Genomic DNA, 18,424 nt, shown 5'->3' on the forward strand with positions numbered 1-18,424 from the left:
AGGGTTATAAAATACCCAAGTTACTGACACACATAAGGGCTTTAGGAAAGACAAACCACTGCTTTCTCCTCTAACTTAGGAGGCAAAAAAACCCCATGTATTCTTTTCTCTCTTATAACATTTTGTACATGCCAGTGAAGGCAGAAGAGACAACCACTGCATGGGAAATACCCGTCTTCTTTTTAAGATACATAGCCAAAAGTTGTTTTATATGTCTGCAAAACTTACTTACACAAGTAGGAACCCTTAAATAGAGTTGGTTTTCCTTCTGTCTCCCTGAAGGACCTTACTGTATATGGAAATTGATATGTAACAAGCTGTTTTACTTACCTTTGTTTTTGTCTATAGTAAAGGTCAAAGCTTTTGCTTTAGGTAAAACTAATTCTTGCATCTTAACCTTGCAAAAACTTTACCTTTCCATGGAAACAGGGCAGGTGCCAGCCCTTAGAGGTGGAAGAATGAGTTGGAAAAAAACAGCCATTAACCTTTTTTCACTGTGTAGTTTTAAATTAGAGAAGATTGAAAGGATTTTAGTATTTTCTTTACGATTTTATTTAACTGGGTCTGAGAAGATGCATAGGGACAGATGTCTAAAAAAGATGTAGATGATCTTCCTTTATAGTGTTTGTGGGTCACTTTTCTATAGTATGAGAAAAGGCGTGACAACATCCTATAAACACGCTTTTGAATTAGTGATTCAAGAATGTTTGCACTGTGTCACAGAAGAGCTGTAAGTTAGGAGGGTATTTATTGATGAAACCCTCATGCGGAGAGATTCAACCTTTTTAAAATAGGAGTTACTTTTGTAGCTTGGCATTCTTGGTAAGCTTCCCTCATACTGAAAACAGCTTCAAAGATCTTTAAAATGTGGAAGTGCAGTCAGTACTTGGTACAGGAGTAGGATATATTGAACTGAAAACCTCCCTTATATTCTGAAAAATCAGGAGACTCATTTGCACAATTTCAAGGTGGTCTATTTTGAAAATATTACACTGAGAATAGGGCTGTGTCACCAAAATATAGAAAGTGGCAGTTTTACTCGGACTAGGATTTACACTGCTACTGGTCTCAGATGTTACACGCAGCAAGAGATTTTAAGCTCCAAAAGATTCTAAAACCTGATTGAGCCTTCTGATCCATAAATGTTTAGATTCCAATATGCATTTCTATATGCCAGTTATAAAGATGCTCAGATGCCATATTTAGTCATCCAGGAAAAAGTAGTTCCCACTCTTCTTTTGTTCCACGTCCTTGGGAAGAAAAAAAAAAAAAAAAGGTCAGTGTTACTTGAAATAGTCTTTGGCAGACTTGAACAGAGCTTAAATAATAAAAGATGCTCAACTAAACTCCCTTCTACTTTCATTATTACTCTTACTACTCGCTTCACGTGCTGTTTTCCAGCACAGCAAAACTACCAAGTTAGTCCTAATTTTGTTCCTTATTTTAAAACCCAGCTTTATATTAAACAGTCACAGCTTCTTAGTTGTAAAGGTGCTTCTCTCTTACCTTGATTGAATTGAGTTTGTTTATTCTTGGTCTGTAATTGTTGGGGTCTCTTCTAAAAGTGATTTCGAGTTGAGATAAAAACTTATTCATTCCAGCCAAAAGAGTCTGTGGACTGTGAAGAGAGAAGAACATTCCAGCTAAATTTTCAGAAAGTCTATACTGTGCAGATTACAGGCAGCTTTGATCTCCATCCTGAGCCCAGTCAGGTCTGGTAACACCAACAGCGAGCTGTATTTGACATACCAGGATGTGCTCATTTCAGTCAAACCAGGTCTGGGATAGGAAGTCATAACTACTACTACTTTTACCTTTCAGCAGTACCTCAGCCTGGCATTACACCTCTTCAGAGCTACCCTCGTCCTCTTTTTACTTTGTATCCACACCTGTGTGTGCTGGCACACTTACTTAGTTACATTCAAAGGAAAAAAAACTACAGTTGCACCATTAGCAAGATGTAACAAGGATCGTAACACAGACTGATGCTGAGAAATGGGTATGTGATCGTGACTTTAATTCAAAAAAGTGCGTTCTTCATAGGAATACCATCAAAACCAGGCTGGCGGCGCACTGTAAACACTGTAAACGCATTGCTACACCAGGGCTTTTACTTCACCTGGCTTGTGTTAAGTACTGGGTAATGACCATTCCAAAAGCCCAATAAGGCTGCTCCTCAAATGTCTCTGTAATTTACACGAAAACATTTACAGGAACAAAAGCAGACTTATCAAAAGGGACAGCTCTGAAAGAGTAAAACTCTTCGATTGCGTACACTGTATGTTGTCAAGCCTTGCACTTCACAAGATATGCATACATGTACCCTTATTACCCTGCTTGCTTTTAATACTTCTGAAAGTTCTTTTCATAAGTAGTTTACAATTGGTGCCACTTATTTGTTCTCCTCAAATTGTAATTTAATGGGTGTGCAGTTGCTTGAGGCTAGTTTCAGCCACCAGCTGGTCTAGTTTTTGAGGGCTTAGTTACATTCTCCAACTATGCCCCAACTCTGGGTCTAGGCAGCCTCTAAGTGTGGGTCAATCCCATTTTATTTTCCTCACTTCAGAACAAAAGCCAGAACCCTCAGGATGCTCTTGGATCACTTTAAAATGCAGCTTAAATCCCCGTAGGCAGGGACGCTTCACCTCCTTGCTTCTGATAAACAATTTATTTCTATCTTGTCCTTTATCTTGCTTACTAATCCAAACAAGTCTCTTACCTGTTTGCAAGTGTGTTCTTGGAAGGAATACCATCAAAAACAATCACACGATCAGCAAGATAGGTAGCCATGATAAAATCGTGTTCTACCACAAAAGCTGTTTTTTTAGCATGGAGAATGAAACTGAAATAAAAAAGGAAGAGCTGAATGTAAACTTATTGTAAGACTACTGAAAATTTCTGCTGTTTTCCCCATCACGTATACTTTACCGTTTGATGACTCTAGCAGCCATGAGACGTTGTTCAGAGTCCAGATATGCTGAAGGTTCGTCAATTAGGTAGACATCTGCAGGTTTACCAAGACAAAGAGCTAATGCGACACGCTGCAGCTCACCACCGGACAACGTCTGAACCTATTGGGCCAGGGGGGGAATAAGGCCAAAATTAGTTCAGGTACAGGCAGACAATTAAAGAAAAGACATTAGGGTATTGTCTCAGGCAACGAGTACCTCCTGATCAATGATGTTTTCTATTTGAAGAGGTTTCATTACATCAGTTACAAACTGGGGGTGTGTATAGGCATCTCTGATCTTCTCATGCAGTAGCTGACGGACACTTCCCTATTAAAAGAAAAATGTCACCACTCAGTTTGATGCACCAGCCCGCAAAAAAACAGGAAGAAATAGAATTAATAGAGCATTTTGCTCTGGGCATAAAGAAATTCTACCTATGTACTAAGAACATGCTTTTTGTAGCAAATGCAATACTTGATAAGTAAGGCTTAAACGTACTGTAGATTTAGGACTGATCTTCTGTGGTTTGTAGCTGACATTTAGAACCGGGACCTCACCTATAAAAAGATAAGATTTTAAGGAAAACAAGAGCTTTCCCAGTATCTTCAAAATAGGTTTCAACTAAGGTATTAAGCACTACCTCCTTCATCAGGCGTAAGTCTTCCTGCAAGCATTCGGATAAATGTCGTTTTGCCAGTTCCTAAAATAAAATGCAAGTTACATATTACTTCAGACTTTTTCGTAATTTAGACCTATCACAATTAAGTCATTGATTCAAAAGAATAAAGACTTAATAAAGAACACGTTTTAAAATTAGACCGCTTTGAGAATACCTATATTCACTTCCAGCAAGCAGCTCTCGCTCTTACTTGCTTTTCCTAACGGAAGAGACATCTGCAGCTGCAATAGTCTAGGCTCGGGGCTAAGCTCCCCAGGCCAATTCTCATCCTGCCAATCTAAGTTCTTAAAACGGGGGAACAGAACCACAATGGCACCATTAACATTCAAGAACTTCAAGTTCCCGCTATTTAGAAAGCGAGCTCATGGCCCGACAGCTTCACTAGGAAACCAGCAGTTCAACCTGACTCAAACCCAGGAGTTTTGAGGCCTGGCTCCCAGATGGAGAAAGGGCTTCAGGAACATACTTAGGGCTGTCGAAGCAGTTTCCAGCAAGAGTTGCACTTACCGTTTTCCCCTAACATCACCATAATTTCAGAATCAGTGAATTCTCCAGCTACTATGGACAGTTCAAATTCTCCCATCTTTTTTTTCATTCCTGGATATTTGTACATACACATCTTTTTAACCTCTTCTTCATTAGCTGTCTCAGCCACTTTAAATACCAGAGATGCATCTCGAAACCTTAGATTTTCTGTTGGAACATAGCCATCTAAGAAAATGTTTATGCCTATGAAGGGAGGAAAAAAGATCATTAAAAAAGGTCTACAACAAAGCAAGACAAGATGAATTGCAATTCTTGTCTGTAGATTCCAATCAGATCAGAACACTGGATTATAAATGGCATGTTAAAAGAGGCAACAAAGCCTCCTATCTGAAAGTGTGCACGTTATACAAACTGAATGAAGAAAAAAAATCTTAGTAAAATTACAGAAAGGCTACAGAAGCTCTTCCTGAAAAGCTAGTATTAGTAATGTGTGAAGGGTTTAAAGAAACTACTGCTGTTGGACCCATTCTCACAAAAACATTTATTACTGAGTCTCAGTGCCAGAAGTGTGGTCGATGCATTGAACACTACGTACCTCTGCACTGTGCAGTCTCCTGCCCTGCCTCTACTATTTATAGGGTCTTTTGTGTAACTCCCCAGTTTACAAAACCAGCAAGTATCAAAATCGTGTCCGTAGCAAGAGACAAAGGGCATTTCATAATTAAGACTTCTGGGTTCAGTTATAAATTTAGGATCATGTAAACCAGAAATTCTGTACAAAATAAACCAGTAGTTTTTCTAGTTACTGAACTGTAACGGGAAGAAGACATGCTCACTAGTAGACACCTAGCATTTTGGTACCTTTTTTGCTTCCACATAATTTTTGGGGTATGTTAAGAAAGAGAAACATGGCAAGAATTACCTTCTCTTACGCTGAAAGGCATAGTAACAACACCATAAGCACTTGGCACACCATACAGGCAGCAGATAAAGTCAGAGAGATAATCTAACACACTTAGATCATGCTCTACAACAATAATGTACCTGAAAAATAGAGCCAGAGAGATGCTTTTATACTTCAGTACAGAACACTTTTCTTTCTTACTTTAGTCTTGCATAAGCAAAAGCTATGATTTTTATTTAATATGGTTTCTTAGCTTTATACTGAGTAACGACAGAGTTCAAACCTCTGATACGCTTTTTTTTTTTTTAAACTGTCCAATAAACAAATATTGTGAATGACAAGTTCAAAGTCCATCTTCAGTGTAAACTGGCAGCTTCTTTATATACAGGAAGTCGAAGGATACTGATTGACTGGAGCGAAAAATACTTAGCACATTTTAAGACAAAAAAATAAAATAAAAAAATCTTTGTGAGAAGGGGATGGAACAGCAATATTCAGGTGAAAAATAACCACCTCTATTTTCTCATTGTTATGACAAAATTTACCCCAATACTGAAATAGCACAGAAACTATAGGAAATAAGTTTCCAAAATGCAAAGGAAAAGAGTATTACTGACTTAGAACATTTTAAATATCTATTAGTGTACCATACTGCAAAGTCAGCACTTCTAGGGAGATAGACTGAATGTCTCCTCCCTCTGTAAACAGCCACCTATTATTACAGTCTAGCAAAATATTTAAAGTTTGTATTTACCTGTCAGGGTTTATTAGGGATCGAATAGTAATGGCAGCCTTCAAGCGCTGCTTGACATCTAGGTAGCTAGAAGGTTCATCAAACATGAAGCTGGCCCCAAAAGAAAGAATGAAGTCTTAGTGAATGCAAGCTGTCTACATATTCAAAGCTAATACCAACATTTCAACCATTAAATATGCACAAATAAAAAACTACCATTATTTACATTGAGAGGGACAAAACATGAGAATTATATACTGACGCCCGCCTTGAATCTCCGATGACTGTCATGTGAAATTGTTAAATGTTTCGAGTCCAGTATTACTTTGCCAAAAGCTCTGACAAAGTTATCAAATGTTGTAAGAAATCAGCCATCAGTTAGGAATCCCAGGCACTCAGTTCTGATTCAGCTTAAATTTAGTATGAACTGAAAAGTGCAAAAATACCGTAGGAGACTGGAATAAGGACATTTTCCAAGAGGAAAAACCCAACAAAACAAACAAGAACAACCAGTCAGGTGAATTAATGTATAAAAACCCCAGAGGTTATATACAGAGTAAGCATGGGTTGGTAAAAACAAATTATTCTTTAAAAATACTTTTGTTTAAATATTCCAAACAAAAACATTATTTCTAACACAAAATGTAAATTAGAGGACCACATCCTGAGGCAGAATGTTAGAAGCAATGTGTAACAGAAGTAAATTAAACATACATATCAGCCTTCTGAATGCAAACAACTGCACAAGCAAATCGCTGAAGTTCTCCTCCTGAAAGGTCCTCAACATTTCTTTCTTTCAGATGGGTTAAGTCTGCAAACAAGTGATTAACTTTAGATACGTTATAACCAACACATCAATTCCTATTTTTATTACCTACAGAAACACATATAATCACAGCAGACATCCTACACAGAGGAAAAAACAGAAAGAAGTAAAATAAGTGTTCAGTTTATACAGAAGCATCATAATGCTATTTTTAAGTCACAGCAAGTTATAGCTTCTCTGCAGCGTTAGATGATCAATTTGTACAGCTGCTTCTTACCATGCAGAAAGATTACCTTTCTATTCGTTTTTTCACTGTGTATTAGTAAATATTTCTAGTCCTAGAAAGAAACTATACCAGTTTTAAAAGTGTTTCTTGTTAGACCTGGCTGAAGGGTTGTGATTTTCAGGAAAATCAAGTCCCCCAAGTGTTATAGCAAATGGGTGAAGACAGTACTTTTTCATCAGAATATCCAATTGAAGAACATACTGCTTCACAAACAAGTTAAGCAGGACCCAAAGACCAAGTTCTTGGTGGCACAATGCAGCCCCACCTTTACCACCCGGATCTACCGAAAAGAGCCCTGTTGTTAATTTATTAACAACTGAATGAAAACCTAAATGTAATAAGAACTAAATTCAAAACTCCTAAAAAAAAAAAAAAAAAAAAAAAAAAAAAATCACAAGGGCTGGGCTATTGCAGATGTTCTTAACTCCATTTTTCTCAGAAGTCACTATTATTCCCATTACAGTTAGCTATATTCAGCTATTCTTTTGTAATTAATAAAATAATGGTTTTTGTACTTGGAGAGTATTGTCTATATGCAATGGTTCTCACAAGAGAGGATGCTAAGATTATGCCAGAGTTATAAGCAAGTAAGAGCAGCAGATGGTAACTGGAATTTTTCCAGATCTGAAAATAAAAATTTTCTACCATGAAACAGAAACTGCATTAGATTCTGTTAACTAGCCTGTATCAATTAGCTGGCCTTTGCCACTAGAAAATATTCTTTGCGTTGGTTGAGATATGTCTACAGCAAGCCCTAGGCCTCAAACTAAAGCATCTTTACTTTTTTCTTCTTTTTGTCTTTTTAACTGGTATAATTTAAATCTACTATCACAGTTGTAGCACCTTCATTTTTCAGTAGACATGAATTTCTCAAATGCTTTGAAGTTTGACTTTACAAAATTACTTACCAAGCTGCTGACATACAACAGTTTGTGTCTTGGTTTCATCCTTCCTATCGAGAATTGATCCCACCGTTCCCTGCACGATGAACAATAAAAACCCAGACATTATTTCAGTGTTAAAAATTTCACAGAGTAGTAGGTTTTTGACATTGAATTATGCTGCTAAATAAAAATTTTTAAACACAAGAGAAATATTATAGGGGAAGCCCCCAGCTTTCTGCTAGCTCATGAAATTTCTCACCTTTGCAGCTTTAGGGATCTGGTCCACGTACTGAGGTTTAATGATAGCTTTCAGGTCATCTTCCAGGATTTTGGTAAAATAGTTTTGTAATTCAGATCCTCTGAAATAAGTCAGAATTTCTTGCCAGTCAGGTGGATCCTGTGACAAAATTGAAGCCTGTGTTTACTTATACTAGTCTAAAAACATAATTAAAAAAATAAAATTTTTAAATTCTGATGAATACAGCAAATAGAATATGCTTGCAGGATTAAAAAAGAGCTTGAGGTAAAAGCTAATTAACCCAACTTATGTTGCCTTTGCAAAGTTTCCATTAAAAAAAAAAACAGAAAAATTATAAAATTGCAAAATGGAGATCAGAAGTTCAGGTATTTTTTTTTTCAGATGCACTGTCATTATCCCTTTCAAGAAAAAACGTTTTAAATTTGCACGTAGGATATCCAAAAGTGTCCTTAGACAGTTAAGATGCTACAAGTAAAAGGGAAAATAATGGTATGGATTAGTGTAACTGCACCTACTAGCTATCTGATCTAGCTAATCCAAAGGAAAAAGGTGGGGCTGATAAAATCAACTTGCAGAAAAGATGTGATAAAATTTGGCCATTTTCACTGCTTCACTTCCCAGAAAACAGAAGACAACAAAGGAAAATTGACAACAACAAAAATAAAACGAAAGAAAAAAGAAAAATAAAAAAAAAATAAGAAACTGTTCAGAGCAATCACCCAGGAAAAATTCCCAACTGGTAGAGTTTTGTTTTAGACAGCATACTACTCTGAATGGTGCCAAGTTAATTATTTTGATGGTAAACAGTATGGAGACAGAGTGACACAGCCGTATTTCCAAACCAAGCAAATACACAGAGGAAATGCTTCATAAGTTTTCGAGCAGAAGCAACACGTAAGATTCAATTCATACCACGTGTTTCTGTGGTCATAATGATTTGGGTCTTCACAGGGAAGTCTGATTTTGGAGGCATGGTAATTCAATTAAGTACACATTCAGAAAGTCAAAAGTTTTGTTATTTCTGCAATACTATCACCTGAAACAAGAAGTCCACAAAATAATATAAACCAAACTTGGAAGAGAATAGAAAATGTAGCTGCGAAATTATTATTTCTTTGCAGGTTTAAGTGGCAGCCATGAAATTAATATTTTATTAAAACACTACTATTTCAGGTAAAGAAACTGATGAAGAAAATTTGAACACCCTTGTTCTTACAAGTCCTTCCTGAAGGACAAAAATGAGCATCCAAATTCAACTGTCACTGTGTGACTTGAAGGTGAGGTGGTGGTAACTGAACTACTGTGATGAAAAGAGTCATTTTAGTTAGTTATTATTTATACCTTTTATCTAATAACGTTCACTCTCCTGAGTAGTGCTAGGTAAACAAACCACTGTAAATTATTTTGCCTGCTGGCTGCACAGTTTGACTTAGTGTAAATACATAGGAAAATGGATCATGATCTCCATGAAGGCCAGCAGATCACAAGTTGTTCTATGTCTGGTTCTCAAAAAACACCATCAAAATTTCAAAGTATCTAGCAACATGCAGAAACAAAGGATTTTCAGAACTCGGCATTGAAGTGTACAGTGGAAAATACCTTGCAACTTAAGAGAGCAACATATTTTACAACAGGTGATCTTCAAAAGAATCAAAGATAAAAAAAGCCTAAGAGATCACAAGGATACATGGTAAGTGCTCATAGACACTAGAGCTGTTCTGATAAAAACAATGTTCAACTTAGAAGAAACTCCAAAACTTGAGCTACCTAAATCCCTTGATGGGGAACAGGTAAATTGTGTAGGGGAAAAAAATGCTGACATTTTAAAAGACCAGTATTAAAAAAAACCCTTAAGTGTGACTTAAAGACAGTGAGTTACAATTGTAAGTAGTATCCTTATCTTTCTTGAAAGATACAGAATTTGCAAAAAAGCTTTTCACAACATCCTGCTACTATGGTTTCTGTGTGGAGCAGGTCACTGGTGGGTAATAGGGAAAGTGCCAATTCTATCATAAATCACAAATTCTATCACATTCACAGATGTGTAAGTTCAATGAAAAAAATATAACCACATCTATCTATAATGCCAACTCTATTTTATTGCTGATACATACATCATATTTTCCAAGATTTGGCTTCTGTTTTCCTGCTAAAATTTTCAAGGCAGTTGATTTTCCAATACCATTGGTTCCAACCAATCCCAGTACTTCACCTGGACGAGGGATAGGCAACCTGTATACAACATCAATAACTCCAGATTATATTAATGCCATCAGATGACCAACATGTGATGGTAATGTAAATGTTACAACCTGTTTTCAGACTTGCTGATTATTTCAGCCTACTTCGCTAACTTGCCGATATACAATTCCAATTAAATCAATATTCCTTAAAAATAGAAGCTCATAAGAAAGATTTAAGAGCAGTCTGTTCTTTATAAACAGGAGCTCTGTAAAAAGAGCAATAAAATTTTATTATAATACTTTTTAATAAGAAAAAGGTTAATATTCAAAAAGGAAGCTACTGAGGTAATAACCACTAACACCTTGACGTGTGCTATGTTTAGACTATCTAAAACTTAATTTTTTTGTCTCTTTTACACTGATTTGAACAATAAAATACCTGTGAAGTTTGAAGGCATTGGCACAATATCTATGCGTTGTTTCTTTCTCCAGGTTGCTGGGTAAGTTAACAATTGACAAGGCTCCAAAAGGACATTTCTGTAATTGAAATAAATTTATAGATTAATAGTGCCCACAATTTATTAACAAAATGCTATGGTCTGTACCACATCCAGCTGTGTGTTTAAATATTTTGAAAATAACTCTTACCAAATTACTTCACTTTCATTTACACAGTCAACTTTCCAAAGAAGTTCTATACCACATTTGTCGAAGTAAATAGTTAGCAACTTAGTCAGCCTACAATTCAAGTAAGACACACTGCATATATTCTCTAGCTCTTTTACAAAACCATCTTTCTACTGCTAGGTGTCTATAGCCACAAACAAACAAAACCAAACAAAATCAAACATCAACAAAGCCACAAACAAAAAGTTACAACCCAGGCCATGCACCCCAGCCGGTTCAGTAAACCGATGAGGTACTTTACTTTCTATAAACAATAACAATTAAGAAGTTCTGATTAATCAGGGAAACAAAACTGCTTTTGGAAGTTACAGTACACATTACTAAATATAATAGCATAATAAGGAAATCTTATTTTAAGTAAAGGAGTCTAAACTTTTACCTTGATGCAAATACCACAACCAATGCAAAGTGTTTCTGAGATCCATGCTATTTTGCTCTGTGATGTGACTTCTATGCAAAGTTTTCCTGGTGAAAAAGAAGAAGATTAACTCAAGAAAGTTTCTAATGAATCAGAATTCTTGCCAGTACTACTAAATTCCACAGAGGAACACATAACTGGTTAACGTTCATGCAAGCTTCAGATCATCCAAAGAACTCAAAAGTGGCACTATTACTAAGAATCGTTCATGCTTTCAGAGATACTTCTAAAGGCTTTATGAAATGATGCATGAATGATAAACAAAAAACTAGTAATTGTAAAAAACCCTAACTCCTTCTAGTAGAACGTTATTTAAAACTTCTCCAATTGTTTAGAAACTTTGTTAAATTACATCTCTTACCCATGCGAACCACAGGACAACTCTTCTTGCATTCCTGACGGCATTTCTTTGGCTTACACTTGTCATGGTTGACAATAGCAATTCTTGTTAATTTGTCTGCCATAATGCACAATTTAGGGTTAAACACCAATTATGAGGAGGAATAGTGGGAGTCTTCCAGATCTTAAGGAGAAAAAAAAAAAAAAAAAAATCCAAAAGTGAACACAATTACTGACAGCACAGAGAATATATGTATCTGAAGTTATTACTAGCAGAGTTCAGAGATAAAAAGATGCAAAATAATCTGATTTTCTCCTCTTTTAAGCAAGACAGGGCAAAGTCTCAGATACAAGTAGTAAGGGTACTGATGTGTAAATAACTGCACAAATATTGAACATCAGCTTTCCATTCCACTCCTATTTCTCCACCGTAAAATAAAATCGTGATTATACCTGAGAATATAGTTGTTTCCAATAAAAGCACGTCATAGTAAGAACAGAAGAATCTACATTGCTGCAAATTTCAGTTTCACAAGCTGCCTTGTGTAAAGTAACCTCATTCATGCTACAGCATCTGGTAAAGTCAAATTGTGACCACAACTATTACTCCAAGAATCTCATCATAACTGTAATGTTGCAAACTATATGCCAATACTCTATGGTTAAATTACTGTAAAATATAAGGCAGTTTTCAAAGTCAACATTTATAGTTGTATATTGAAAAGTAATCTAGACAATGTGAACAGACATACATGATGATACGTGATTCTTTTTAATTTGAGTTTCACTAGTATTCCAATAACCACACTTACATTCTGGTTTTCTTAATATGGTATCGTTGACTACAATATATTCCAATAAAAATAAGTGGGATTCTTTTATAAAATTACTTTATTTTTAGAAGAGTAAGGTCTTGGAGTACTAGACAGTTAAGTATTCCCAAAATCACAAATAAATGCACTCAAAGAATTGAAATTACTAGTTTTCCTCTACATAACTGTCTCTTCCCTTGCTTAGATATTTATTATGCACATTGACAAACATTGGATTGTACTGGGAATTTATGTCAATAATTACAGCAGAAGGGAGGGAAGGACAAAGAATTTTACATTTCAGTCTTCATAGATAAAAAAAGGTGGAATAGATTTTAAAGTGCATCTATATTTCCTTTACCATATTCACACTTAGTACTGAAAGTAACAATAATAATAATGACTTTATCTTCCTATGAGCAACACACACCTAAGGACAACTCCCTCCACTCGCTCTTGCTCCAGAACAAAGTCAACTGAATTAGGAGGCTCTCGGAAGGTTACAAGGTATTGTAGACGACAAATTAATTTTTCTTTAGGTCTAAAGAAAGACCATAAATAAAGTACAAAGCATTTCCAGTTTCACGCTACTAAATAAAGTGATGATGTCAATTCAAAATCATTTCAATTCAATACAATATATATAAGTAGTTCAAAGACATAACTGGGAAGGAGTCTTGTGATATTTCAGGTTTCTACAGTCTGCATGTGTACACCCTTCCAAGGATTGCAACATTTCTTATTACAGAAAGTATTTTCTGTTGGATGTCCAGTTCATCTTTGCTCCATCAAACTAAAGTATCCTGCAGCGGTTTAGAGACTATTTACTACATACAGCTATTATATGAAGAAAAGTTGTGACTTTCAATCTCCTGAGAGCAAGAATAAAATAAGTGTTTGGCACATTTATCACATTAAACTCCATCCTTCCCCCAACCCACCCGCAAACTTTAGTTGGAAGGAATCCTACAGATACTACTGCAATATGAAAGAAAGGAAAAGAGACTGCCACCTAACAGGGAGCAGAGGTCTGAAATTAAGATGATATTGTATCTTTAAGTCCATTATTACCATAGTTATTATTTTAAGTGGTAGTCGTATTTCTCTTTTCAATTTTCAAAGTATTTTTAAATTAATGTCTGAAGATATTCTTCATCAGATATAAACAAATTTAATTATTAGTCATGCTGCCAACCCTGCTGTGGCAGTTTCTACTTTCAGTATTTCAGTTTTTTCTTTAATCTTTTAACATTTGCTAGGCCAAAACTTCCTTATGACACAGTTGTTTTCAAATAAATGACTGAATATAAGAAAAAAACCCAAACAGAAACAAAACAAACACAATTTTATAGTTCTGTATTGTCAGACCAGACTGACAAAGTAGGGCTGAACACTGCAATTACATCCATAGGCGAGGCCAACAGACATGGAATAAGAGGTTTGCAATTCTCACTTTAATAAATTTTTCTTACACATAAAACACGAAACTGAAAGTCTTATTCTTAAAAACGGTGAGGATGCTTGTGTCAGTAATTTTCTAGGAGACGGATACTGGATTTTGTCAGTGCTCCAAATAAAGATATATTATTTGGGAATATATCTCAGTGCTTTTCATAGAAGTCCTCCAGTTACTCACTCTCTCTTCGGTTTCCCAAGGGAGGTGCCTAATGTGGGGCAGCCCCTTCTCCAGCAAGGCCTGTGTGGCCCAGTACCCTGAGCAGACAGACCTCGCTGTCTTATCTTCCGGGCAGGGCTTTCCCTGCCAGTTATCTTAGCTCTGACTAGTATGTAAATATTCCTGTGGGTTACAAAAGCAAGCTCTAGAAGACAAAGCTGCCTCCCCTGCCCAACCTTCTGGTCAGGGCTGCTGCCTGAGCTGTACAGATAGCAGACCAAACTCCTCAGACGTTCACTCTCGGCCTGGTGTTTGGCTTAAAGCACCAAGGCAGGAGTATGGATGGGGTTTGCTCTACAGGACCAAGGCAAATATGGCCTTAAACAATGTGTTTTTGCCACCTACCTCAGCAAGCTTTCCACCCAATCTTAGTGGGATAATCAGACTAAAATTTACACTACTACCCACTGATGAATCAGATCATGGTTGCTAAATTAAGAAAACAGCCTAAGACTTTTTTTTTTCCCTTTTCTTCTAACTTACTTGAATGGGAAAATGGCCATTGTGCTGAAGAGTTTTGAAGGGGCCACAGAATTATGTGCACCAAGCATTTATAAAGTACCTTGGGGCGGAGCGGGGAATAGAATTAATGAACTGTCACAGACACATACACTCTTGCCTCCTTGTTCCCATTTACCTGATGGAATGTCAGTTTATCCAAAACTCTGCAAGGGTGTTAAATATTTTTCAGTTAAAAAATATTTGTGACTTCTGTCACTTCTGCAATATTTCCAAGACTGTCCTGATATCTATGATAACCGTCCACAAGATTAGAATTTCTACTTGAAACTGATAGTCTAGTGAAAACTTAGCAACATCATCCAAAACCTGACTGAATTAATGTTATTACATATTTATATGCAGTTATTATGGTGGCATTTAGCTTAACACACCAACTAGAATTGTCTGATTTCAAGGTGCAGACAGCAGAACTCTCAAGACACTGAACACAAGTCAGAAACACAGACATTATGCATATGCTATAATACAGCATACCGGCAATTGTTAAGTATAGTCAGCAGTTTAAGGGCAGGAGAAACTGGTATTCAGAAGCATTTAAGTTCATGTCTGTATTTCTGCTTTCCAAACCAAGACCAGAACAAAAAGAAAGGGTGAAAACATTAACCTATTACTAACTACAGAGTAAAGCCTTATTTTGAATTACTGAGTTCTGATGGAGTGACAACAGAAAATCTTTCCAGAATGAGGGACTGAGACACAGGTGAAAGAATGAGAGGAGTAACAACTGGTAGCAAAAAAAAAACAGTTCTGAAGACTTTGACAGTATCATTTATTGAAGCCAAAAGGTGTCCATTAAGTCCAATTATGGAACTTAATACAAACACTAAAAGATGTCTAAAAATAAGACATAAAACATGTTATCATAAGCATCTTAAGAGTGTTCTTAGGGTCTCTAGCACAGATGCTGCTAACACACCAGAAAAAAAAAACACAAAAAAACCCAACCAAACCCCAACCAACATGCAAACAGACCTTGCTATCCATCACAAAAGGCAACTGTAATGCCCGATTTGTAGAACAACTGTAATGTACGTGCTTTAAGAAATACCAATATTTATTTCTTTCACAGGCACTAGAGATATATTAGAATTTAGTAAGTCAAGTGAATTATGCTCAAGGGCTGGTAATTGTATTGACTCTTTCAGACTTAAAGAAACATTAAAAAGAAAAGTAAATGAAGACTGAAACACAACCAGAGACAATTCAATTAAATGATGTGAACGTGAGATTTGTGTTCAGAACTGAGCCATACTTTAGTCATTCTGAAGAAAAACAGTTAACATTTTATTAAATTGTATTCCATCAGACCTCAAAGATAAATGCTGTGGAAAGTGAGAATAAGTAGTATGTGTGCTTCCCCCTGAAAGTAATTACCTCCAGAATTATCTCTCAATCCATTGCTAATGGACTACAGTCACTCCATAACAAGAACTAGAATATCCAAAGAAAGTTTAAATGAAAGAACAGACTTTCAAACTGCATACAAGAGATCACTACAAGCGTTAAAGCAGAAGCAATAGTAAATGCTATAAGAACAAACAAAATCTACTAAGAATTAAGAACCGGTCTATACTTAAGGTTTTGACATGTTTTAGAAACCGAGACAATGTACAAAAATAAGTTGAAACAAGTCCCACATTTCCCTACTGTATTTAACTTACATTACTCATAAAGCACAACATGAATATGAAAATAAATACAATGTTAATATGAAAAGCATATGGTCAAATATACTGACGCAGCATAACGAGTGGGTGTGTTCAGCTGGTGCTGAACACTACCAATTATCACTCAATCTTTAACATTTCCTTTTAAAACAAAGTAAAATGCATGGGAATAAACCCATAAATTAGCAATCTACCACATGAAAATTACAAAAATTATTTCACGACCACTTGTTTAGGATTAGGGTTTCGGACACCACAGCAGAGAAACTGAAATTAGAACTTGGAAACTGTCACAGAAACTTGCAGGTGAAATAACCAAGAGCATTGCAGAGAGGAGACGTTACCGTGGCCCTAGAGAAAAGCCCTGCCGAGGTTTGGTTTTGTTTTTACGTATACCTGGCAAAAAGCAGCCTTACCCCATGACCTTATCAAACCTGCAAGGAGCCTTGATCTCCTCACCACACAAGCGCGCACGTGGATATTAACTTTCCCCAGAATCAGGCAAAACCCGGCTTTCTCCTCCAGCAAAGGCCCCCGCTTTCACAGGAGGGGAACACCGGCTCTCCCTTCCCCACACCCCGGCCATCACGGCGCGGGGAGCCCACCCGGGGCCTCCCCACGCGCGCGATTCCCGCGGCCGAACCCGGCAGCAGAAAGAACCCTTTTCTCTTCACCCAGTAGGGATGACCAAAAAAAAAAAAAAGAAAATTAAAAAAAAAAAAAAGAGACAAGCCCTGGAAAATGACGTACAACTCGCCAGCGATGACGAACCGCAACGTGCGGGCAGCGCCAGCCAGGGACGGGGCGGCCTCCCGCCCCCCACGGGCCGCGTTTGCTGCCCACGCCGAGTGGGAGCCCCCGGTTCCGTGGGGCGTGTGGGCCCCGGGACAGCGACAGAGGGGCAGCTGGCCCGGAGAAGGAGAGGCCGCCACCTAGCCCCCCCCGCCCCCCCCCCGGGGGCCGAGCAGCACGGGAAGCCGCCGGCGGCGGCTCCCGGCAAGGGGGGGGGGAGCCCTTCCCTACGCCCCCTCGGAGGCCGCTTACCGGGAGATGGGGGGAGGGGGGGGGGGGGGCGAGCGAGGCGCCCCCGCTCCCCGGCCGGGCCGTAGCGGGGAGAGCCCGCGTCCCCGCGCTCAACGTGCTGCCGCCGCCCGGCCAAAATGGCCGCCGCCCCCGCAGGGAGGGGCCTGAGCGCGCACCATAGAGAGGAGGGGAAGGAAAGGAGCCGCGCCATCGAGAAACCGCGGCCGTTCGGAGGGAGGGAGGCGCTGGGGAAGCGACGGCGGGTGACGCCATCGGCGGGTGACGCCAGCGGAGAAGGCGCGTTTCGCGAGAGGTGTGTCATTCGTCCGTCTGCCCGTCCCTTCATGTTTCCCCCCTCCCCGCCCGCTGAGGGGAACGCGCGCAGCGCCAGCCCTGCCGCCCCCTCACCCGCCGCAGCGGCTTCGTGGTATCAGGTGGGGACGCCGGTCCGCGGGGCTGAGAGAAGGAGGGGTGAGGGGAGCGCGCGTTATGGCCGCCCGCCACCACCGGAGCCGGAGGATGGGGCTCGGGAGGGGTGGCGGCTTCTCCCGCCCCTCACCTCCGGGTGCCGCGGCCGTGCCCGGGCGGGGGGCACCCACCGGCGTGGGGTGAGGTGTGAGGGGGCTGCCTAACCCGGGTCACTACCCTAGGTTTCTCCCCCCTCAGCGCCGCCTTCTTGCCTTTGCGTTGAGCCCCCTCAGAGCGCGGGCTGGGGGTTTCCTGAGTAGGTGTTGCTGATTTGCTTCCAGGATTGAAGTGTTTTGTAGGCCCGGGGGACCCGGCCATAACACGCTGTTGTAAAACGAATGAATTGTCCTTAAAACCGTGAATGAAAAGTCCTGCGACGAAGCCGTGGAGGGGAGGGCTACCAAGGAGCCCGCCTGAGAGGAGCTTGATTTGTCAAACTGGCTTCATCCTCGAGTTACTGTGGTTTTTAAAAGACTGCTTTCACTTAATATAAGCAGTTGTAAATAAGTGCTTATAAGCATATATATATATGTATATATAAGTTCTTATAAGGATAATGTAAATCCTTGAAAGAGCAGCTTATATCCTTACTAGTTAGCTTTGGAGATCTGAGCTTGTACAAAAATACGTTTTTAAAAAGTGTACTTATTTAGATTGATTAGGGAAACGTGTATAAAAACTC

The 18,424-nt window shown here is 38.6% G+C and overlaps 2 protein-coding genes across 5 annotated transcripts in view; one reads left to right on the forward strand and one right to left on the reverse strand.

The window, feature by feature from the left end:
* Positions 1-952: 952 nt before the first annotated feature.
* On the reverse strand, positions 953-17,407 carry ABCE1 (ATP binding cassette subfamily E member 1). The gene is made up of 18 exons (XM_042797067.1): positions 17,296-17,407; positions 11,598-11,759; positions 11,198-11,283; positions 10,571-10,668; positions 10,063-10,180; positions 7,949-8,086; positions 7,714-7,783; positions 6,468-6,564; positions 5,775-5,864; positions 5,039-5,160; positions 4,138-4,359; positions 3,592-3,651; positions 3,450-3,508; positions 3,168-3,278; positions 2,929-3,071; positions 2,720-2,842; positions 1,507-1,618; positions 953-1,250 (listed from the first exon to the last, which is right to left on the reverse strand). Exons 2-18 carry the CDS (start codon positions 11,698-11,700, stop codon positions 1,203-1,205), a joined length of 1,800 nt encoding a protein of 599 aa, XP_042653001.1. The 5' UTR covers positions 11,701-11,759; positions 17,296-17,407; the 3' UTR covers positions 953-1,202.
* Positions 17,408-17,409: 2 nt separating this feature from the next.
* Positions 17,410-18,424, forward strand: part of ANAPC10 (anaphase promoting complex subunit 10) — a 38,790-nt gene continuing 37,775 nt past the window's right edge. Inside the window, exon 1 of one of the 4 annotated variants that reach the window (XM_042797071.1) lies at positions 17,410-17,708. In XM_042797071.1, the coding sequence (XP_042653005.1) occupies positions 17,412-17,708 (297 nt within the window). In that variant the 5' untranslated portion in view covers positions 17,410-17,411. The remainder of the gene's footprint in view (positions 17,709-18,424) is intronic. The other 3 variants (XM_042797070.1, XM_042797069.1, XM_042797068.1) reach the window with 3 other exon arrangements.

This window comes from Tyto alba, unplaced genomic scaffold (assembly GCF_018691265.1).
Source record: "Tyto alba isolate M040663 unplaced genomic scaffold, T.alba_DEE_v4.0 Super-Scaffold_23, whole genome shotgun sequence".
Lineage (NCBI taxonomy): Eukaryota > Metazoa > Chordata > Aves > Strigiformes > Tytonidae > Tyto > Tyto alba.